A 24,385-nucleotide genomic window follows, 5' to 3' on the forward strand; every position below is an offset into this window, starting at 1 on the left:
TCTGGTGGTCTCCAGGGGCTCATTGTGATGAGCTCAGGGCCAGCCGCTACCGGGGTAGCTAACAGACTAATCTCATCTCTCAACTACAGAACAGTGGAGAAGAGGGGAGCGGGTGAAAGGATGACATGAGAGATATATATATATATGAGAGAGAGAGAGTGGGAGGTTGATGGAGAGTGACTCAGTTTGTGTCCACCCTGCAATGCAGAGGACCCTGGGGCTCCATCCAACCCACAGGTGTCTGCCTGCCTCAATGCTCACACCCATAAACCCAGGCGCACTCAGGGAGCCTGTGACATTATCTGGTTAGATATTTATCAGTGACTCACACACACATGCACTCATCCAGCCATCAGGCCCAGTGATGCCTGACTAAAGCAATGACCTGCTCTGATCCCAATTCCCCCATGAGAGCCACAAGCTGACTCTGGGCAGATAGCATTTACTGCTCTGACGAGCGCAGAGCCAGCAGACACTGTGGATGATGGAGAGACTAGGTGACAGGTAGCAGCGAGCCACTATGTTGACACGAAGAGCCCGATCTTGTCCTTTGGTTCCTGGGCCAGCGTGGGTGGGCGCCAGGGTGAATCAGTGTCAAGCAAGCGGGCCCGCTGCCGTTTGCTTTCCCCAGAGAACATAGAAAAGGATGCCAAACAGTCAAGGCTCCATTTCAGTCCATTAGCACAGTAAGGCAATATTTGCCATATCCATTTCTGTCCTACTGAGTGCAGTGACAACAGGGTAGGGTGCAGGTGGTGTCATGGACAGAAAGCCTTCCACTGTGTTGCTAAGGGACACCATGTTCACTGTTCAATCACTTCCTCCTCTTAACTTCTGTCTCCTAAACATGACTCACTAACGTGATACACTTACGCAAGTCAGCCAGGTACAGCGTTAAAAACTCCACATTACTGAAGGGGGCTGCCATGGCTTGTGTCATAGCACGTGTTCCTAGACAACTTCTAGAAAAGTTCCCCTGCTACCTAATAGGGTCATATTGGCGCTGTTCTGACAACAGAGGGGAGGGGGAGACATAGGCTTATTTAATCCCCACTCTCATGGGACGCCACACTTAATTAGAGAAACCCCATGACTATCACTAGCTACACTTACAGCTACTGAAACACACAACGTGGCTGGTCCCTTAACACGGCAGGGGAACTTAGGTTTCTGGCTGGGAGAATGGCGAAGCAGAGGCCCTCAGCTGAACCAAAAACTTCACAGTGAGCACCACGGCGGGGACTTAACCATTTTCCACCCCTGTGGACTTAACAGCCTAATAATTTAACTGTAGGGTTTTGGGAATAAAAAATAGAAAATACAATTACTGGATCTGATCTGGTTTGAGTCAACTTGTCTGCTCAGAGGATGCCTCATGTATTAATCAGGCTCTGGTCAGAACTGGAGTGAGGGGAATGAATAGCATAAGAGGGTACAGCAGGCACGGCTCTTCTCTGTGGTAAATCTAATGGGAGATGGGATCGATAGCTGCGCAGAGAGCTAATAAGTGATAGGGGAGAGATTAATCGGAGGCTTAGAAGAAGTAACTGGCTAAAAGCTTCAGAGCTCCCCTTTGAGAGTAAAAGCCTGGATAGTGATATGTCAGAGCCAAAAAACATAAAATAAATCGCAGCTGAGAAAAAATAACAAATTGCAATTAAAAAGGGAAAGGGGTTGAAAAGAGGGGTTGTGTAAACAAAATGTAATATGGGATCATGAAGTATGAATGAAATAGACCGAACAAAAATATAAACGCAACATGCAAAAATGTCAACAATTTTACAGTTAATATAAGGAAATCAGTTAAATGAAATCGATGAATTAATCTATGGATTTCACATAACTGGGAATACAGATATGCATCTGTTGGTCAGAAATACCTTTTAAAAAAGTTAGGGGTATTCTTACATGCCGTTTTGCACTTTGTAATCCAGTGCAGCATTGTAGGTGTGGGGTGTAGTGATCGACTGTGCTGCGGAGACAGGAAGCTGCTGGGGGTGGAAGAGGCTCCAAACAGGAAGTGAGAGCTAAGCTGTGGTGAGAGCTGCACTGCGCACACAAGCATGTGCCAGTGCACAAGCTCAATCTGCATTCCAAGGTTCCCAGCACTCTGAAGTAGGAGGGACTGTCCCACTTTACTGTGGCACATACTCCTAAAACAGCACAGTTCTGATCAGTTTGCACGGTGAAAGATTAAAAAGGTGGATATAGACTAGAGCTGGGACGATAAACCTGAAAATTATCGACACCGACCATACCCATCACAGGCATTTTGCTGACATTGTTCATTACGATAAGTAGCCTACACTAGAGAAATGTAAAGTTTGAAATTAAATGTTTGCTTATATGGGGGGGTTGTTAATGGGACAATTGATAGGTACAACCATGAAACTAGTAGTAGTAGTAGTAGTTTAAACGATAATTTAAAAAAGGTGCACATTAAATGTTATCAACTTCAATTTATCGTTATCACATAAATTCAGGCAATTTATCATGATATAGATCGCTCAGCTCTAATATAGACCAATTAAGGCCATCCTTTACCATTCACAGTGCCAAATGGGAGAGTGTTATGGAGCGAAAGTGGAGCACCGCCTGACTGGAGCTTATATCAGGACGTCAGGTTGTCTTGATAACCTGAGACGTGATTGGATACAAAGCAATAAGAAAAGGTAACATCCAGCCACTTTCCCAGTGCTTAGGTCTAAAGATAGGATGCAATATCTCTCAGAATCTGTTGTGTAAAATGGGACTGAGAAATATGTATTTTATAAACCTCTTTTATATACCCCAAAAGCGTGCGTGCCCCAGTTTATAAAAACTGAACTTGACGTGAGAATGTCCTATCCTCCATGCAAACTTTGGACCATGCGTACGCACTTCTTCTATTAGTTCATTTTAGTATACTGTAAACAAACGGTATCCTTTCAGTCGAGCGTACTAGCGCATCGCCTGTCTACCGGAAGTTGATGCTGTTGCTATGCAACCTCTTGCTAGCATAACAAATTACAAACTAAAAATAGTTCTCTCTCAAGTGCCAGAGTGCACTCTGGGCTTTTGTAAATCCAGAGCGTTGTCCGATTGTCCGTTTGTAAATTCAGAGCTTATCGTTCTCGGAGCGTTCAGATCGCACACTGGACGCTCTGGCTGAGGAGTAAGGTTGATCCGGGCGTTCTGACCTCCCAACGGCAGTCAAGCACCTAAGCTAACTGGCTAACATTGGCTAGCTTGCTAGCTATTTCCAGACACAAAATGAGAGAACACCTCACTCTGACCATTTTACTCGCCCTAGCAGAGCTGGTTAGGCTGTTTTCATGTTATCCAGAGCGTTGGTGACTAACTGTGCCGCTGGCAACAATTTAATTACGCTTTTTTTTGCCAACGTTTACTGACACCGGCCATATATTCAAGGGGTGTTGAGCGTTCGTAAATTAATCAGTTATTCTGCGCTCTGGAACACTCAGACGAGAGTGCTCTGAAATCGGAGTAGATAGACAAAATTAACAATTTCCATTGAGAACGCACGACTTTCCCACTTACCTAAGAACGACGTGAAGAATCAAGTCAATAAACGTTGGGTAGTTAGTTAAATTATAGTTCATATACTGCCTGGCAAGTTTGATGTATTAATGATGTGTTAGGTAACTAGCTAACATACCGGTACATACTGCTGTAATGCTATGCGGTTCTTAAGGATAGCTTAGCTAACAAATTGTAAGCTAACATAACGTGTAACGTAACTTATTTGAAAAGTCATTACATTGCTCAACATTCTCTTAACATTTGTCATAATTAGTTAAAGCAATGAATTTGTATCAGCTCTCGTCGGACTCCGGCTACATTTTTTCTGCCATTTTCTTCAAATCTGAAAACGTTGTGAAGCCACGCCTATTTTCTGAAGAACTGCATTATGGGCCATAAAAGCACAGACATAGTGTCCACTGCTTGTATACTTCGTATTTGGGTGAATTTAGTACGACATCTGGGAACTTTTTGGCATACTAACTATATCCATACTATGACCTATAAGCATACTACATACTCAATTTAAAGTCACAAATAGTACAGTTAGTGCAGTTAGTATGAGCATTCGAACACAGCTCTAGTGTTTTATTTTTGGAATCGAAAATAATTCGACATAGGACTCATAACAGAATAAATTCCTCACCTTTTCTGGCCGTGATGGGTTCATATTCCTGAATTCAACAAACTACCATGCACATCCCTCATTCAATTGAGCATAAGTGAATAGAAAAGCCATGTATTTCAAGTTCTGCTGTACGTGATCCCATAGGCAGCGCAGTTTATAGCCTACAGACAAATTTAACAGGTGAACAACAATTTGCCATTGTATTCTTTTTCAGAAACTGTCATCACAGTCCTTTTCTAAATACAGCATACATTAACATCCTGCCAACACAGTAAATAGACCGGTAGCTTATGTAAAATATTTGACAGTATGGGTAGGCTACAGTATTGCTGTACGATAGGAGCGCGACATCATAAAACTATTTAATCTCAGAGCCTATACCAAGGTAGGACATGGAAACAATTTATTGATAAACAAAATATTTAACAATTCGTTGTTTGTATAGAAGTTTGCAGACAGGCAGGATGTCGTTTGAAGAAAAAAAGCTGCTGCAAAATATCATAACATTCTGCCCACACATCTACAGAAATGTGATCATATATGCAATTGCTGCTTCTTTTACACAACTGCCGTGGCCTAATTTGAAATAGTGCCAAATTGTACAGCAAATAAAGTGCGTTATTGTCACCATAAAAGGTGAATGGAGGGCCTTTTCCAGGCTGAGTTTTATTGCTCGTTCACGGTGCAGGTTTATGACAGGTCTGATTTATAACTGAAACATGAGTATGTATGGCATGCGTGGGGCCTCCCGAGTGGCTCAGTGGTCTAAAGGCGCTGCATTGCAGTGCTAGCTTTGCCACTAGAGATTCTGAGTTTGAGTACAGGCTCTGTCGCGACCGGGAGACCCATGGGGTGGTGCACAATTGCCCCAGCGTCGTCCGGGTTAGGGGAGGGTTCGGCCAGCAGGGATGTCCTTGTCCCATTGCGCATTAGCAACTCCTGTGGCGGGCCGGGCGCAGTGCACGCTGACACGGTTGCCAGGTGTACTGTGTTTCCTCCGACACATTGGTGCGGCTGGCTTCCAGGTTAAGTGGGCATTGTGTCAAGAAGCAGTGCGGCTTGGCTGGGTCGTGTTTCGGAGGACGCACGGCTCTCAACCTTCGCCTCTACCGAGTTAGTACGGAAGTTGCAGAGATGAGAGAATGTAATACCACGAAATTAGGGAGAAAAAGGGGTAAACATTTTTTTTATAGTATGCGGCAACTTTATCCATCTCAATATTTTTGTACATGCGCAGACTTGTCAGAAATGGGGCACGCAGAAATGTATGCAATGTTTATAAATGAGGCTCCTATGTAATACACGATACAAGAAGTTACTCAAGTCACAAACCTAAACACTACTAGGCTATTCCCCTCAGGTTTTTTTTGTAACGGTGGATGAATTGAGATGGGTGAGTAAAAGTACAGTAAGCATAGCATTAAAACAATAAAATTACTTTAAAATCAGTAACATTTTTATTTCACATGACATACACTGACTGGACGCATCTGGCATCATGGCTCATGTAGCCTTAGCTTCCATTGTGCTAGAAGAGCACAGTGATGAGGTATTGGCTGCCCTGCCATATGGCATGACTGACTTGAGGTGCCCATAGGAAAAACATCTAGGGCAGATAAAAAGGAGATTTACAGCTCACTGCTTCTACAATATGGCATTGGCCACATTATAATGGCACTCTGGTTCTCAAATAGAGGGCTGTCTTTTGCTGTACAAATAGATCTGAAAAAGCACTGGCTGCATTCATGCTTCTCAAAGGAGAACTAGCCAAGAGCATAAAGAATAGGGCGCTTCAAGTTCCATTGTCAGAGGCAGAGGCCCCATCTTTTGATTCCAATCCCATAATGGCATGAGATATAATACGCCTCCTTTCCAACTGAGATGTGAAATGACAACTGTCAAGCAGATCTCGTCATAGTGAGACTAGTGCATCATTTTAAACCCTAACCCAAAGGAGAATTTTTAGAAACCCCCCAAAAGCAAAATGAGTTCCTTCCCCTTTTCAACACTGATGCAAAATCACATGACACACTGTGAAACTAAGCCAAACCGCACAATGTGAGGAAAAAATGAACCAGATATTTTTCATATTAGCTACGTACATTTTAGTGTGTGCTAAGAATATTCTATTAACACTTCTCTATTTAGGTTAATATGTAAAGAAACACTACACATTAGCATTGAGCAGAAATATCTAACAGCTTTAAAATGTATGTTTAATAAAAACAGGAAGGTAGGAGTTACAGCTCGTGTACACCATTAACCGATAAGCAGAAAAAAACATTGTGCACCACCACACACAAAGATGTCTATATGAGGTAAATGTTCTTCAATTACAGTTAGCCTAATATGGACAGTATAATTCAGGCCCAGACTACCATCAAGCGCCTGAGAAAACTCTTGGTAAGCTAAACAAAGCGTGAAAAAAGGGGTAGAAAAAAGCCATTATTGTAGGAACATTTCAGCCGTTGTTGCTGTCAGAATGTGATTGTCCGCTTAGTCTGTGCGTGTAGCAAATAAGAGGGATACATTTTGGTGTATAACTCAGTGTTGCAAATTAGAGAGGAGCCCTGGCTGGTCAATCAGCTGTGTGAGTCAGAGGTAGAGGCCGAGGAACAACGCAACCTGAATGCTCAACACAATGTGAACCAACAGGACCATACACGTCCCCACTGTGGTCAGAATCAAAGGCAGGTCACATGAGTGGCTATGACCACTCACTCACACAGAAAACCCTGAAAAAGCTATGGGACACTCCTGATCTGCAAACTGATATTTAATTTCAGAATTTGTTCAAATTAGGTTATAGGTTAGGGTCAGGGTTTGGTTAATTAAGGAAAGGTTCAGTAAAAATACAAATAAAAAAGTTATTTTGCAGGTCATCAGTGTTCTTACAGTCTCAGAAAACACATGAAGGTCAACACATTGAAAGGGTAACATCAAAGAGAACACAAATAGGCTACATATACATTCACACACAAAATGCATGCACAGACTAATTTCCACCAAACTTTCCCACAGCTCAATCATGGTAAAACACAGACTTTTTGTCAGCTCTCGTGGAAATAGAACCAGTTTAAAGTCTTACTTCCCTCTTTTCGGGCAATGGAAAGAACTCCCAAGAGCACTACGTAATTAGATAATAATGGCCTTCAGAAACCATGTAAAATCATGACCAGCTTTACTCCAAGAAATACAAATAGCATGGGCTTTAGTGAACCTTAATTATTCAACAAGACATTGCATTCTAGCGAGAGAAATCAGTAACGCAAACTAATAATCCAAAGTGACTGCTGTCGTATTCACACACAGAACCTACTGACTGAATACTGAGGGAAAGAGGTTTAAAGATATCTTAACTTCACGGAGTCGATCTTTTGAATCTGGATTATAGAATGATTTATATTTCTGAAAAAAAGACATTGTCATGTTTATGAAACACAACAAAAGGCTTACACAGCAGCAGCAGCATGAGGCGATTAACGCATGTTACGTTCCAATCCCACCCCTTTCATCCCATCAATGGTGGAGCTTTAGATAACTAGTTATGTAAAGGGTCTTTTCTAAAAGCAGGTGGAAATTAGGGAGAAATAAATTGTTGTGTGGCACCAGCTAGTCGCTAAACATCTTTGCCACTGTTTGGATTAAGAATCCTATTTCAACTTTAAGAGGCCTTCAGCTGATATCCCGTGATTGACATACAGTTTATCAATCACTGACATATACAACCCTTTCTTTCATCAGCTACACCACCAGACTGTAGGCACTGACATCACAGCACAGCTTCTGGTTTGAGAGGACCAACTCACAATCTTGTTCAGAGGACAGAGACTCTTACAGTCTAGGCTTCAGCCACCCAGAGACTAACAGTGACACACCGAGAGAGAGGTGACACAGAGACAACACATTGTGTGAAACACAAGGGCTCAACAGATGCTCCTGTGTGATGGAGGGGGGATAGAAAATAGAATACTAACACCACATCTCTCCATACTGGTGCACTTAAGGCGACTTTGAATAAACAAAGCCTCAACACAGGCCATCCTCTCGTGAGAGAGACCCCTTGTCTCGAAAGCAGAGATGCTTAGGCTTTGCACTAGCAGGCAGTACTGGAGATAGACATTGAGAGAAGCGTGCCTCAGACACTGATACTCAATCTTGGATGGCTTTTTGAATGCAATACCCTGCATGCAAACTAAACTGGGTTTAATAATTCAGTAGACAGAAGAACCAGATACTAAGCTTTAAAGAGGTGAAAGTTACACATTATCATGATAAATACCTTGGAATAGATTAATTTAGGTATGTAGGCGTAGAATAGACCTTTGTCATCAATCACAAGACATTGAAGCAGTCTACTCTACAGTATGTGAACCTGACAATTTGCATAAAACTGCACAGACTTGGAAACAGAATGGCTGAGCTACCTAGTTTCCTTTCCCATTTTTTAAATATCACACTGACAGCTTTTTCTGATATGATACCCTAAAATTAAACTGACTGATGCTCTATCACATATCAAAATGTCCAGACTGAATGGAAGCAGCAGTGTCTTGGCCAGCAACTGCCAACTATGACAGACAAAACCAACCAACGACATCATAAAGCACCCACCAAATTACTATAATTATTATCCATTAAAACAGGCTATTTGGAGGAGTTGAGGTTAATATTCACACAAGGCCTAGTTAATGTGTTCATTTCCTTTCTGTGCCATTGAACCATTCAGATAAACAATAAGTAGACTATCTGAAGTGATTGTTCTGTACACAGAAATGATCACACTGCTGTTTGAGACATAAGGCAGACGGAAAAGGCCCATCTTGAGCACTAGCCATGTAGCAGGCCATTTAAAATGTGACCAATTCTACCTTGCAACTAGTGACTCTCAGACCTGCTAGTTTGGGAGCAAGCCAAACCTAAAAAGGAAAAATCCCACTCTCCTCAAATAGAAAGCGGCCAACCTCAAACGGTCACAATCATATGGAACGGCAGCTTGCCAAAAGGCAGAACACAACCCCTGGATTTCAAATTGTTGGTTTATAATCTAGGATTAATCTTTTTAAGTGTAATAATCCAGTTATGCTCGGTACTCTTTGATGATTACCTTACCTCAGGGGAACAATTGGTCTGAAGAAAAACCCATCTTAGCAAATAATGGTTGCTCCAAGCTGCCTTCAAGGTTTAGGCGTATGGCAAAGACTGAAAACACAATCCTAGGCATTATCGTATGTGCATTTGCACATGCAGTCAATGAAAGTTATTCCTCACCAATACATGCCCCCCCCCCAAAAAAACTTGATAAACGAAAGCAGACGAGAATAGTCCATCACATGGAAGCTGGTGCACTCAGCTTGATTTCGTGGTTTAGCCTACGTGCTAAACATGCCACGATGTGAGGTGCCTATGGGCATTACGGGGGATGGAGAGAGAATATGGGCATGTTCTGTCCTGTCCCACAGAAGAGCAATCTGGAGGGGAGAACATTCAGACATACGTCCTGCTATCAGTAGAGTGAGGAAAGGAGGGGGGGGGGGTTAAGAGTGATAGTTGGAGAAAGGGAGACTTGCCAGATGAGGTAGCCATCAACCAAGCACCGCCCCCCCATTTCAGATTCTGTCTCCCCTCTATTGCTGTGAACGACTCTGAAGGGAAAACCTCAGTGAGTGACATTGGCAAGTCACTGCTACTGCAGAAAAACTGCTGTTCTGGGGGGTGTTGCTCTAAATAGGCCGACCATCCCGTCTCCGATTGTGGAGCTTGCTCGGCACTGTTCTGTTAATGACCCCTCTTTCCCAGTCAGCTCACCCCCTGCACTCATTCACGTCAGCGAAAGCAATTATGATTAAAGGGTAAAAAATCTATTTGAATTCAATCACTTTTTGACAGCCACCTTTTGATTTAAACAAAACCTTCCATACATATTTGCCCGTTGTAGAAGTGAACAGAAAGTTACTTTTTGGACCTGAATGCAAAAACATTCAACAGATAAACGTGCTCAAAGTTCACCTATTTTGTTTACCTGGCCAAACTATGGAAACATCCATGTCTTCATCACTGGAAAAGATAAACAGTTGAGATTGATATCACTTAAAAAGTTGACAAACAGGGTTATATACCTATTTTATAATTGTTATTTTTTATTTATTTTGTACATTGTCCTTTAACCTTAAAAAGTCAATGATCTAAAAACACACCAATTTTCGCACCAATTTTTTTCATATTGCATATGTTCTAGCTTAGATCCTATTTTACATCTGAGGTTTTTGTGTTGTGCCGCCATCGATTAAGACAACATGCTCTTGAATACAGGGTGAGTGTAATGTATTGGCTGATAAATGTACTAAAATGCAAATAACATTTAAACTTTCAAAATGGTACCACAAAGAAGGTTGAGGTCCACACAGAGAATGTTGACTTGAATGGGAATATCAGTTGATGTAAATTATACAGCCAATCTTCCATAGAAAACTTAATGAACACATAGAAATATAGATAATAGAATATACATGATCAATTAAGTTGACATTCAACAGCGGGTAGACCGGTGACCATCTTTTTGGTATAAGTTAAAATATCAATTGCAATGGTGTGCCAGCTAGATTGTAGTGGTCTGAAGGGATAGGTCCATTCTATTACTTATATTTCTATAATTGAAATGAAACCCACCCTGTATCCAAGAGCATGTTGTGTCTCAACCGATGGCAGACAACACAAAATCCTCAGATATAAAATAGGGTCTAAGCCAGGGCTGCCCAACCCTCTTCCTGGAGATCTACTGTCCTGTAGGTTCAGTCCAACCCTAATTTAGCATATCTGATTCAGCTAGTTAAAGTCTTGTTGAGCAGCTAATAAGTAGAACCAGGTGTGTTAAATTAGGGTTGGACTGAAAACCCACAGGACTGTAGATCTCTAGGAAGAGGGTTGGGCAGCCCTGGTCTAAGCTATAACATAAGCAAATATGGAGAAAAAATATTTTTTAGATAGGCGTTAAAAGGTTTTTACATTTTTTTTTTTAATTACACAACAAAAATATAAACGCAACATGTATTGGTGTCATGTATCATGAGCTGAAATAAAAGATCCAAGAAATGTTCCATGAGCACAAAATGCATATTTCTCTCAAATGTTGGTGCATAAATTTGTATTTCATCTCTGTTAGTGAGCATTTCTCCTTTGCCAAAATAATCCATCCATCTTACAAGTGTGGCATATCAAGAAGCAGATTAAACAGTATGATCATTACACAGGTACAACTTGTGCTGGGGACAATAAAAGACCACTCTAAAATGTGCCGTTTTGTCACACAACACAATGCCACAGATGTCTCAAGTTGAGGGATCGTACAATTGGCATGCTGACTGCAGGAATGTACACCATAAGACGCCTCTAACGTCGTTTTAGAGAACTTGGCAGTACGTCCAACCGGCCTCACAACTGCAGACCGAGCGGTTTGCGGTTTTCGAACATTATGAAGAGTGCCCCATGGCGGATTATGGTATGGGAAGGCATTAGCTACGGATAACGAACACTATTGCATTTTATCCATGGCAATTTGAATGCACAGAGATACTATGACGTTGACGTCATTGTTGTGCAAAAACCTAATGTTTCAGCTTGATAATGCACAGTCGTAAGGATCTGTACACAATTCGTGGAAGCTGAAACTGTCCCAGCTCTTCCATGGCCTGCATACTCAACAGACATGCCACACATTGAGCATGTTTGGGATGCTCTGGATTGACATGTATGACAGCTTGTTCCAGTTCCCGCCAATATCCAGCAACTTCACATAGCCACTGAAGAGTGGGACAAAAATTCCACAGGACACAATCAACAGCCTGATCAACTCTCTACAAAGGAGATGTGTCACACTGCATGAGGCAAATGGTGGTCACACCAGATAAGGGCGTGGATCAGAAAACCACACTATCTTTTAAGTTTAGTATTATTTTTTTCAATATAAAATATAAAATAGTTTGACAACCCTGTTTATACATTTGTATTGTCACATACACTGGATAGGTGCAGTGAAATATGTTGTTTTACCGGGTCAGTCAGATTGAGATTTTAAATTATATCAAACTCAACTGCTTATCTTTTCCAGTAATGAAGGATGTCTCATGGTACAGTGGGGTATGCAAAATGGGCAAACGTGTATAGAAAATGTTGTTTAAATCAAAAGGGATGCTGTCTAAGTGATTGAATTCAAATGGGATTCACCCGTAAGTGAGACGCACCAATCATTCTACTGAGGACCCCCTGATGATTCCTAGGAATTGAATCCAAAACATGTCAGCCAAAGAACAAAGGCAGCACACAGAGAAAGGATTATGAGATGCAAGGTTCCAGGGACAGAGCAGGAGGGGCTAGCCAAAAGCACTTACTTAAAGAGATTCTCTAGGACAATGAACCCTAGACCTCCCCATGCTCTGGTAGTGCATACTCCTTTCACATTCAAACTCATGCCTCTGCAAGGTAGACAGGCTGACAATGTCCTTCTCTGTGTTGAGGATCTGACGTGATCAAGTATTAAAAATGGATTTGGAAGGGTAAAAAACAGACTGTCTGAATCTCCCAATCAACAAACATTTCACGCTGGGTAGCGTGCTGTCTACTTCTAGAAGTTAACTTCTTTCAGAGTAACACTAACGATTCTGGCTGTGAAAATTGAGATCACTTTTTTCTTCTTCTGATATGCAAATTTAATAAGAACCCTTATATGTAGCTCTACTTTCTGAGCCCTCTCTCCCCCAGAGTCCCCTGGTGAGATAAGTCCTCTTCAAAACCCCATAGCAAATCACATACGAAGACAAAAAAAACAGGCCAAAATTAATTCATACATTGCCAGAGACTAAAAAGCTAAGTTGACTGCACCTAGTCTGCATACAATCCTTTTCATATTTACAAGTAACGATATTCAAGAGACATGCGAGAACTCAAGATCTTACTGACACATACGAAGGGCTGGATGAAGGGAAGCAGAATGGAATGGCCGCTCCCAAACAGGGCCATATTAAAATTTCTACCACAGATATGAGACGTGTTCTCATATGGCAGGACCTACTTACAAAGTTACACTTAGCACTTAGATGAGGGCTGAAATTAAACTGTTGGGGGGGGAGAACCTTTCATGTACATGGTTTTTAGATGCCCATGCAATCAAAATTAATTCTGTATCTTTGCTCACACCAGTATTCCACGGGTCTTTCTCTGATCTCTGTCGATGATGGTGCCGAGGCAATGTGGCGGTCTAGCCTGCGGCTTACGCAACTCCTGCAGGAATTTTAGAGTATCGCTATGCTGCCGGCTTTGCGTTCTGCCATCAAGCTGCTCGCCGCCTCACACTCTGATTAATATTTATGCAGAGCTCGGTGCTGCAGGGGGCTTGGGCGAAGGGGTTGTCGGAACACAGGGGCCCAGCACCACACTGGCATCTGAGGTTAGGAGGGACGGGAGTCTCTCTCTGGCTAGCCTACTCCTTGTCACCCCAGAGTTGGACCTGTCCTAAATCTACAGAGGGTAGTGCGTACAGCTCAGTACATCACCGGGGCCAAGATTCCTGCCATTCAGGACCTAAATACTAGGCGTGTCAGAGGAAGGCCTAAAAGACCCCAGTCACCCAAGTCATAGAATGTTCTCTCTGCTACCGCAAGGCAAGCAGTAGCGGAGCGCCAAGTTTAGGTCCAAAAGGCTCCTTAACAGCTTCTACACTCAAGCCATAAGACGGCTGAACAATTGATCAAATGGCCACCCAGACAATTTACATTGACACCCCCACCCCTTTGCTTTTACACTGCTGCTACTCGCTGTTTATTATCTATGTATAGTCACTTTACCCATACCTACATGTACATATTACCTCGACTAACCTGTACTCCTGCACATTGACCCGGTACCAGCACCCGTTGTATATAGCCTCATAGTTATTTTATTGTGTTACTTTTCATTTTATTTTATTCCCTTTAGTTAATTTAGTAAATATTTGATTAACTCTATTTACTAAACTGCATTGTTGGTTAAGGGCTTGTAAGTAAGCTTTCACTGTAAGCTCTACAGTTGTTCTATTCGGCACATGACAAATAACATTAGATTTGAAAAGAAGAGTATTGTGTTTCTGTGGTTATAGGGAGGGGGTCTTGTGTAAGCGACCACTGTGCTTAACTAGCTTTAAGCATTACTTAACTATGCTTTAAAACCCATAAATTAGCTAGTCAAGAACATATTTTCTGAGTGTGACTCATGTTGAAGAGACTGGGTGGGTTTTAAAAATAAGTGGGAGATGACTACTGATACTGTTTCAACAGCAGTGTCCTCTCCAACTGCATGAGAGGCGGGTGGGTACCTGTTGCCTGTCAACACACACTGCTATTATGGTGTAAGAACAGGGACGGTTTGCACTGGTGTGTTATGTTCATTAAGTGTCCCAGAGGGGAATATATCTCTGTTGACATTTATACACAAATAGTGCATGAGGCATTCTGATGGGGTGTATGGACTGCTAATAGCCACACAAAACACCACAAAATGCCATAAATAGTTCAAAGGATTTAAAGTGTACAGAATCTTACAAACATGTAGTTGCTAGCAAGAGAGAGGTTTAGCTCCATTTGCCACACACACACACAATCGTTTGAAACGGAAATCAGATAAAACATACGATAGCTGGTGTGCTTAGGCGGTAAATTTACCCCCTCTTTACCTAAAACCCATTGACATTCAGAGGGATTATGATGATTACATTTAAATCCCAGAGCACTTGCATAGACATTTTTTTTCTAACATCTTGCAGTCCCATGATGATCAAGCTCTGAAAATGGACTGAGCTCTTTTACAGTGAGCCTGAGAGTGAGGCTTTGAGTAAGATGGCTGTCTGAAGTGATCCATTGGCCCCAGGTTGTGTCAGATTAGAGAAGTTGCAGGATTGGCATTTCAACACAGTGAAATAAACCCATCCGCAAAGTCCTTGTGTTCTATGTGTTGAGCCTCATCACTCTACTAAGCCTAAACCTTGTATTGAACGTACTATGATGTTGGCTTATTCATTGAATAAGGTGTAGCTTTAGATACCGATACTATACTGTGTGTGAAGAAAGGGCTGAGGAAAGAAAGTACAAAGAGGAACATTGCAGAAGGCAACAACTCTGACAAATAAGCTGTTGTGTTGCTGTTATTTACTAGATGTGGGACGATAAGGTCTTTGATATTTTCCATGACAAACATTTTATTGTAGCTGGTTTGCAATAGAAAAACAAGTTTGTGCAATTCAAATGTAATTTTTCTTGACAATTGAGGGGCATATGCTCCCAGAAGAGCAATTTGATGTGCCAGTAAAACATATATTTGTCCATTAATTGTAGATTAACAACCTTTGATCAGGTGAATTATACAATCATTTAAAGCAGATAACTAGCAGCTACCAAGCCTTGCAATTAAGTCATTTGAAGACAAAAAATGCACTAATCCTACCTTTAGAACTTCCCCACGTTTAAAACTTAACTCGTCGTCAGCAGTGGCTTTGAAATCGTATTTGGCAATGGCCTCCATGGTACTGGTTATTGGATAACCGTGGGTTTAGGGTACTTGATAGGGTGAATGCTGTTTTATTCCCTGTCGTTGATGTGTGGAGACCAGCAGTGTCAAAATAAAAACACAGTTTGAGAATTCCGTGATCGGTTGCTTGCTCCGAGTCGCTCCTCCCGTCTATGACCCGTTCCTTTAGGGCTGGATCCTCACATAAAGCTCACAGAAGGTATCTGCAAAAAAAGGAGAAACATGCCACAAAATAATATCTAGCGTCTCTGTTTATGCCTGGATGTTCTGTCGGTCAACCACTGTATGATGATGGGACTGAAATTGACAGATGTTCTTCTAAAAAGAGGTGAAGGCAGACAGTTGACATCTTTCGGGTGTGCACTTGATACATTTGATGCTGATAAAAAAACAAACCAAACGGCAATGAGATGGGTGGAGTTCGTTTTGCATGGCTGGTGCCCCGGGTGGACGGAGTATATTCATGTTAGACCATTCCATTGGTCCTTAAGTGAAATCTCAACCCACCTGGGGCACCTGGCAATGCAAAACCAACTGTACCAATGTCAGAATTAAATCCACACTAGTGGTTGGCCAAGATTTGACGATTGACAGGCCATTGTTGGGTTAAGGAATGGGGGAGCGCTAAAGTCTGTAGCTACTTGTTGTAGTGCAGCATGCCTCATACGAAGTTTACTAGCTCTCCAATCAGATTCGTTGTTTACTAAACATTTCTTAGCCTGCATACACACACAACAATCAAAACCAGCACTGGAATATACAATTTCTGCATCAATTCGATACTTTCTGCTACGTAGGTCACTACCAGTTACCCAGGCTTACTTACCAATCATGCGAAGTACGTTATATTAAGTGACTAGCTAGCTAGTTGGTGAACAACATCTTTCTAGGTTATTATTTGACAATTCACGTTTATGGGAGGCTTTCTGGCAACTCTCGTTATCAGTTTGTTTCTATCTGTGACAGAGCTTCCACTTGTAGGAAAGTCAGATAACTAACGTTAGGTACCCACATTAGGGCCAGTGAAATAGCCAATTCTACTACATTTGCGCTAAAGTGTTACAGTAGCTAAATTCACTTATGTTGGTTGTACTGTGAAACACCGTTTCCAGCTGTTTTGAATTAGAGCTAGGAGCCAGTTCAAACGCTAGACATCTGAAAGAGGAAGCTAACGTTAGCTAGCAACTAGCCAAAACGAAAAAGCTAGCCGGCTATTTAGCTAGCTACTAGTAACAACAAACACAAATAAAAAAAACACCAACCTATTTAGCCAACAGTTATTTGTTTAATATCTAGGTTAAATGTCTGTGTACAGTTATGTCAATTCGTAGTTTTCTGCATGGCAAGCATATAGGCCTATTAGCTAGCTACAGTAGTACAGCTATAAAAAAAAAGTAAAACCAAGAAAATACTTTCGTATGCTAGCGGGTACTGTAGCTGGCTGGCTAGCCTTTGCTTTGTATTCAGTAGAACGAGACAAAAACTCACCCGCCAGTTTAGCTGTGAAATGTAACCTTCTTGCTTGATCAAATGTCCTTATTGTTTATGATCCACCCTTTACAGTTTTGTTAGTGGAGGTAAATGTACAAAATACGTCTGTTTTTGCTTAAACCCGAACTAGCCAGCAACGTTAATTTCCGCTTCCTTCCAGATGCTTCGGGTGCTGCTGCTGCTGCTGCTTCGGCTCCTGCCTCGCGCTGTGAGCAGGGTGTCTGACCGGCCCATAGGTCTCGCCTGCGAGCCACTGGACCGTCTATCGCGATACTTTCACCTGATAGCTAGCTGCATAAAGCTCTGTGGTTGATTTGCTCTTTTTTTCATTTATTCAAGTACAGCGCAAATATATGCATCTCTGTCTGTCACATAACTTTGGTGTGCCTGGTGCAGCAATAGGCAACATAGATTAAAGTGTTGTTGTACTATTTAAAACACATTTCTGTTACATAGCTAGTTAGATGGTGAAAAACATAGGAAAGTGCGTCACCTAGTGGCAAAGGGTGTCCACTACGGTCTACACACACAAAAAGAACGCTTACACCCTGGTGTCATGGGAAGAAAGGCAAGGAAATGAATGATTGGAATACAAATAGCTACATTTAGAAGTATTGTCAATGTCCCCCTAGCCTGGAAATTGTGGCACGTTTATTTCTTAGTTGTTGTCAATCTAACAAACAGTTGTGCACTCAGGCACTTACATACTGGTATCACACATAGCCTATTATTGCTACAAAGTAAAATCAGTTGTCACTACGTGTCTCTATGTACCCCTCCTCTTTTTCTCTACCATATAGGGCAGGATGAGAAGCCACCATTTGAAATGTTGGCAAGGCACATCACTGTAAACCTCACAGGCTCTCTTTCAAGAAGTATTCTTGTGTGAGGGAGTGCTTTGATTAGCAACACTACTGGTGTAAAGATAGAATACCAATTGGATTTTGACGAAAGGCTACAGAAATAGGAACAGGAAAAGGTCAGTTTGTACAAATTCACCCCGTCTCCACTGAATTACTTTGATTGATTGATTGATTAATTGATGTACTAGAATAATTGGAGCCTGGTTCATCAACAATAATTACAGTGCACAGCATAGACAAGGGCGCCCGTGCCTTTCTTTGGGTCTAAGATGTTTACAATTCGGGTTGTAAAGAATGTTGAGTAGTTGCAAATGTTTCACCTGAGAAGTATTATTATCATTATTTTGCATTGTGTTGTCTTTTTGAGACTGTGATGAGGACAAGGATTTTCCCGAATATATATTTGATGTCATTACAACAATTCTTGCCACTATGAAATAATACATTTCACTATTTGACTGCATCTATTTGAGCATGAAGTGGGTTTTATTGACAGTAGCCAAGCAGTACAATAATAGTATAGCCTACTGATGATAGAATATTCACTTCTATAGTCTACTCTGATGGTAATTAGGCCTACGTTATTTGCCTGTTTTCACATCATTTTTCATTCAGAGCCCATCCTTTTGTTGAGCTTAGTCTAACTTCGAAATGGACTTCGAAAATGTATCGAATGACAACTGGTCTCAGACGTCTCTCCCATCATACAACTCATCCGAAAGTCCAGCAGGTAGCCTGTTATTTTCCTGATTTCATGCATGAATGTTATAATGTAAAATCAATGTTAATGAATTCAATGTTATCCTGGGAATTTAGTCCTATGACTTTTACTTTACATTTGAGTGAAATTATTAAATGTGAGCGCATGGTTTAATTAAACAACAAGGCCCGAGGTGTGGTATGTGGCCAAATACTACAAACCCCCAAGGTGCCTTATTGCTATTATAAACTGGTTACCAACGTAATTAGAACAGTAAAAATAACTGTTCTGTCATTCCCCTGGGATACCATCTGATATACAACTGCATTCAGGGCTTGAACCACCCAGTTTATAATTAGCAATGAATATCAGCACCACATGAGTTGACAGCTCCCATCTCTGAGGATTAGTTTGGAGTCTTTGATATTTGTGATGTAGCAGCCAGGAGTGACATTATACTGTTAGTAAAAATCAAGACTTACTGTATGCAAGCGAACACCTGTCTGAATGACACTGCAACATGAGACTGAATGTACTTTTCCTGTCAAACTTACAGAAAATGATGTGCCCTACCACAACGTCCTAATGCCCAGCATTTTTGGTGTAATCTGCTTCTTTGGGATTATTGGCAACTGAATTGTCATCTACACCATTGTGAAGAAGACCAAGTTCCGAGCCCAGCAGACAGTGCCGGACATCTTCATCTTCAGCTTGTCTTTAGTGGACCTCCTCTTCCTCCTGGGCATGCCCTTCCTCATCCACCAGCTCCTGGGCAACGGTTCCTGGTGCTTTGGTGACATCATGTGCACGGTCATAACCGCCCTGGACTCCAACAGCCAGATAGTGAGCACCTACATCCTCACCGTCATGACTCTGGACCGCTACCTGGCCACGGTCCATCCCATCCGCTTCAACCATGTGTGCACACCCTGCGTGGCGGGGGCTGCGGTGGGGATGGTGTGGGTGCTCTCCCTGGTCTCCATCACTCCCGTGTGGATGTATGCTGGCCTTATGCCCCGAGGTGACGGCTCAGTGGGCTGTGCCCTCCTGCTGCCCAATCCAGCCACTGACACCTACTGGTTTACCCTCTACCAGTTTGTGCTGGCCTTCACCCTGCCTCTTGTCATCATCTGCGTGGTGTTCTTCAAGATCCTCCAGAACATGTCTGCCACGGTGGCCCCCCTGCCCCAGAGCAGCTTGAGAGTACGTACACGTAAGGTGACCTGTATGGCTTTGGCTACATGCCTGGCCTTCTTCATCTGCTGGGCTCCGTACTACATCCTGCAGCTGGCCCACCTGGGGGTCCAGAGACCCAGCTTTGCCTTCCTCTATCTCTACAACACTCTATGTCTACAACATTGCTATCAGCATGGGTTACGCTAACAGCTGTGTCAACCCATACCTCTACATCGTGCTGAGTGAGACCTTTAAGAGGCAGTTCATTGTGGCCATCCGGCCAAACAATCGGGTCTTCAGGTTGAACTCTGGCATGGCTGACGGCAGTGTGAGTCTGAGACTGGCCCCAGAGGGTAATCATCAGTCTCAGTCCTCCAGAGACCTACTAGTACACAACATGCTGCCTGTCACTGTGGCTGTGCACTGAGTCAGGAGCCCTAGCCCAGCCCCATCCCTCAGCCCTAGTTCCATGAATCTGGGCTCTCTCTCAGCTCAGCGGGAAGTGGTGCCCCCATCAGACAGTCATGCTCCCAATGTGTATGACAGGGTTAACGTGCAATGTATGTAGTATGTTGAGTGTGTACAGTATCTATTTTGTACACAGCAGTACTGTGTTTATAAGACACTTTTCCCGACAGGGACATTCAACTTCATCCTATTAATCCTATCCTATCATGCTCCCATTAAGGAACTGTGAATACAGGGACTTTGTACTACTATTCAGTTGGCAATTGAACTGTAGGCTATTAGTAACAATGTGAACTTTTATAAAAGGATGCAAGCCCACAGTTATCAATAACACTATTTTGCAGTTCTGTTTCAAGTGGTAACAATTTGTATTTCGTTTTCTTTGATAATAATCACATTTGACAGATTTCCACTGCAGTTCAATGTGTTAAAACAGGTTTCTGTGTAGATATGTGATATTCTGTCATTGGTCCGTCCAGTCAGTGATCTGAAATGCAGGGAAATCATACCTTGTCGTAATGTAATCTATGTCTATACTGGAACCTGTGTGATGACTGTGATCATTGAGAAAGTTGTGACATATTGATGTATTATTGTGTGCTATCTTTGAATGGGATTTTGACGTCAACTAATATGTTGTCCTTAGTCGTTTTGTAATATTGAATATGTGCAGCCTGTCTATTACCATGTAATGTCTGTGATCACCAAGGAAACCTCTATGTTATTATCTTTGGGGAAATAATAATGTTCTGATGCACCATACAGTGTTGAATGACTGCAATTGATCCAAAGGGATTTCTAGATGTCACAATAAAGAATTAAAGCATGAGACATAAGAAAAACCAATGCAATACAGTAGCAGCAGAACTGTCTGTGCTAGAGTGCATTTTGTGTATTTGTGAAGAGCTCTTATTCTCAGAGAAGGGGAAGCACACATAAAAGAGGAAAAAGCATTCTGTCCAAACAAAGCAATATTTTACCTGATGGCTGCTGTAGAAGAGAGGCAGGTTATCTGCTGGTAATCTTGGAAAAGGGCAAAGTTATCACTGGGCTGGAAATGAACCATTTGTAGGGTAGTAATGGCTTGCTTTAGAAGGAGAAAAATGCTATATTGAACTCTGCTGCTCTCAAACCCAGACACCCATATATTACTATTGTTATTTCATTCCCAGGAACATTGGATTCCCTTCCAACACTGTCCAGAAATAAAGTACCTGAATTGGTGTTCAATCAAATATATTTAGTACTAATTTGACAATACTGTGCACTTGTGTGTATGTGTGAGGAGTAAAATGGAGGTGAAGCAAATCAAAATACGAAGGGAATCCAATTTTTGACCGCACTTTACCAACTCAGTAGTGGTATTAAAAAGGATCCTGGTTCACTTCTCATTTATGGAACCACAACACTGCACCAGGGTACAAATGCATTAATAATGCACATCAAGTATTTCATTTCACTCAGTAACTCAAAATGGCCATGACCAAAGGAAAAACCCAGATGAAAGCAATATCTTACTGCAATGCACACAAGTGCTTTTGGAATTAAGAGCTGTCTTAGTATAGGCTGCAGAAATAGTGATAACAACTGGGGGTTTCTCATACAAGTTCAGCACTCTATATAAAGGGAAAGGGGGATACCTAGTCAGCTGTACAACGGAATGACTTCAACTGAAATGTGTCTTCCACATTTAACCCAACCCCTCTGAATCAGAGAGGTGCAGGGGGCTGCCTTAATCGACATCCACGTCTTCGGTGCCCGGGGAACAGTGGGTTTACTGCCTTGCTCAGGGGCAGGACGACAGATTTGTACCTTGTCAGCTCGGGGATTCAAACATAGTAGAACTTCCAGTGTATGTAAATATGATATATTTACAATATTAGTATCATGGACCTTTTCTTTTGGCATTCTCATTATGTAATATGTATGATAAAGGCAGTAGTGTGTGTGTGTGTGTGTGTGTGCGTGTGCGCGTGTGTGTGTAAGGTAATCAGAATATGCATATGCACTATTAGGCAGGCACAGATACTAACCGAGGCGTCTGTTGACTGTTCCTGTGGTAATGGATTTGTGATGGTCTTCTTTTGAAACACCTGTCTGACGATTTGCATTTCCTGCATTACATACACGAGTATCCCACAGTGGTTTATGAGCATGGTATTTTCAAACATCCTTGGATGTTGACAGGATTTACGCCGTTAGACACAGTGTCAAGTGGACAACTGTGAATAAGAGACGCAACAATATCGAGTTCCGTTGGGCCAGTGGGCAAAGTTGTTTGTAAAGAATTCAGGCTGACGTCATTGTATACTTATTGAAAAAGGAAGGTTTTCCTCAAGTCCTTGTAGTGACCAGAAGAAGATGTCTTTACCTGGCTGGTTGAAATCTGGTTATTTGTAATCCAGATTTAAACTAGAAAACAATGTAATTACGGCCCGTGCTAAATAGTGTTGGTACCATAAGGTATGAGTACAAGAAGGTTGTTAACAGGCTGTGTTTCTTTGACGCAAACCAAGGCGGTCCAGTTCAGGATCTGTCTACTTGATTCACAATAGCAATATTGATTAAGAATCAACATGGGCATACTTTTGGAAAAGTTCTTTCTGAAGGTTACATTTTTTAGGCCATCTATTAAATGGATTTGGTGGTTTTAGCTAAATCGTTTCATGTGTTCGTTTCATGTTAATTAATTCTGTCTTCCCGGATCAAAATGACCGCCCCATTATAGCTGATTATAAATCCATAATAATACATATATTATCGACTAATGTTGTGTTAGATCTATTTATCAACTTAAGTTCTTGTGAAGTTTTGAACTTCTATTTGCTATTTAGGCCTCATTGACCTGAGCTCATACAACTAGTTTTTGAGTAAAAAATGCATAATGTATGGATTATTTTGACTATAACAAATACTCAGATGAAACATAATGTGCTATTTATTACAAACTACTTTGTGTCAAAGTTTAACAGGGACATTTGTTTTGAAGCTATTTAACATTTTTAAATAGTGGCACAAAACAACATCTGTTGTGTTCCCGGTCAAAACTGACCGGTATGATTGTATTAGTAAAGAAAGGACATAGGCCCAAAACTACACATGAAAACATTACCATATTACAAAATGAATGTCTGAACACATTAAAGAACAACAGTAGTACTAACAATAACAAAAACATAAAAATGTTCACAATCTGTCAATCAATGGTGGTTACATTTTGTGTGTTCTCATGCACATGTTGGACAATACATGGTGGTTGTTGCATGTGCCTGGACTTGGGTTATAGATGAGTGGCAGGCGCTCCACCCACTTGTGCCAAACCTCTCTGATTGCTGTCAGCTTGTCTTGTTGACGGAGGCATGGTTTTGTACCATGGTTGTTGAAGCGAATCACCCGTGACAACACGTATAATGTCTGGAGTGACATAGTGGCACGAACAATTGCCCGACCAGACTCTGCATCCCATAAACTGGTGGTAGATTAGTTTCTGGATCTGTACACACCAGCCAAAATCAAGAGACCCACGTCGACCTCTCCTCTCAGCTGGGGATGAAAACCAGGACAAATTCCCATTCTTTGACCGGAATGTAACAACAACCTCAGCAGGGCCCTCTTCCTCATCACTGGATTGTTCCACATTGGTTGTCTCTTGGTCTGGATCATATTCTGTGTTGTCTTCAACTTCTGACACTTCCTCCTCTAATGCATTTTCACTGTCAGTTTCCTGGCCTCTCCTCCTCACCAGTGTCATGATCAAAGATATTTTTTTTATTTCACCTTTATTTAACCAGGTAGGCAAGTTGAGAACAAGTTCTCATTTACAATTGCGACCTGGCCAAGATAAAGCAAAGCAGTTCGACACATACAACACAGAGTTACACATGGAGTAAAACAAACATACAGTCAATAATACAGTAGAAAAATAAGTCTCTATACAATGTGAGCAAATGAGGTGAGATAAGGGAGGTAAAGGCAAAAAAAAGG

At 41.8% G+C, this 24,385-nt stretch overlaps 1 protein-coding gene and 1 pseudogene across 1 annotated transcript in view; one reads left to right on the forward strand and one right to left on the reverse strand.

Annotated features, from left to right (window-relative positions):
* The window catches only part of LOC139575980 (growth factor receptor-bound protein 2), a 40,876-nt gene extending 23,275 nt beyond the window's left edge, over window positions 1-17,601 (reverse strand). Inside the window, exons 1-2 of the mRNA XM_071401517.1 lie at window positions 17,192-17,601; window positions 15,620-15,906 (exon numbers count right to left, since the gene is read on the reverse strand). Coding sequence (XP_071257618.1) covers window positions 15,620-15,697 — 78 coding nt within the window. The 5' untranslated portion in view covers window positions 15,698-15,906; window positions 17,192-17,601. The remainder of the gene's footprint in view (window positions 1-15,619; window positions 15,907-17,191) is intronic.
* Window positions 17,602-18,039: 438 nt separating this feature from the next.
* Window positions 18,040-20,492, forward strand: LOC139575985 (melanin-concentrating hormone receptor 1-like; annotated as a pseudogene).
* The last annotated feature ends 3,893 nt before the right edge of the window (window positions 20,493-24,385 follow it).

This window comes from Salvelinus alpinus, chromosome 1, assembly GCF_045679555.1.
Source record: "Salvelinus alpinus chromosome 1, SLU_Salpinus.1, whole genome shotgun sequence".
Lineage (NCBI taxonomy): Eukaryota > Metazoa > Chordata > Actinopteri > Salmoniformes > Salmonidae > Salvelinus > Salvelinus alpinus.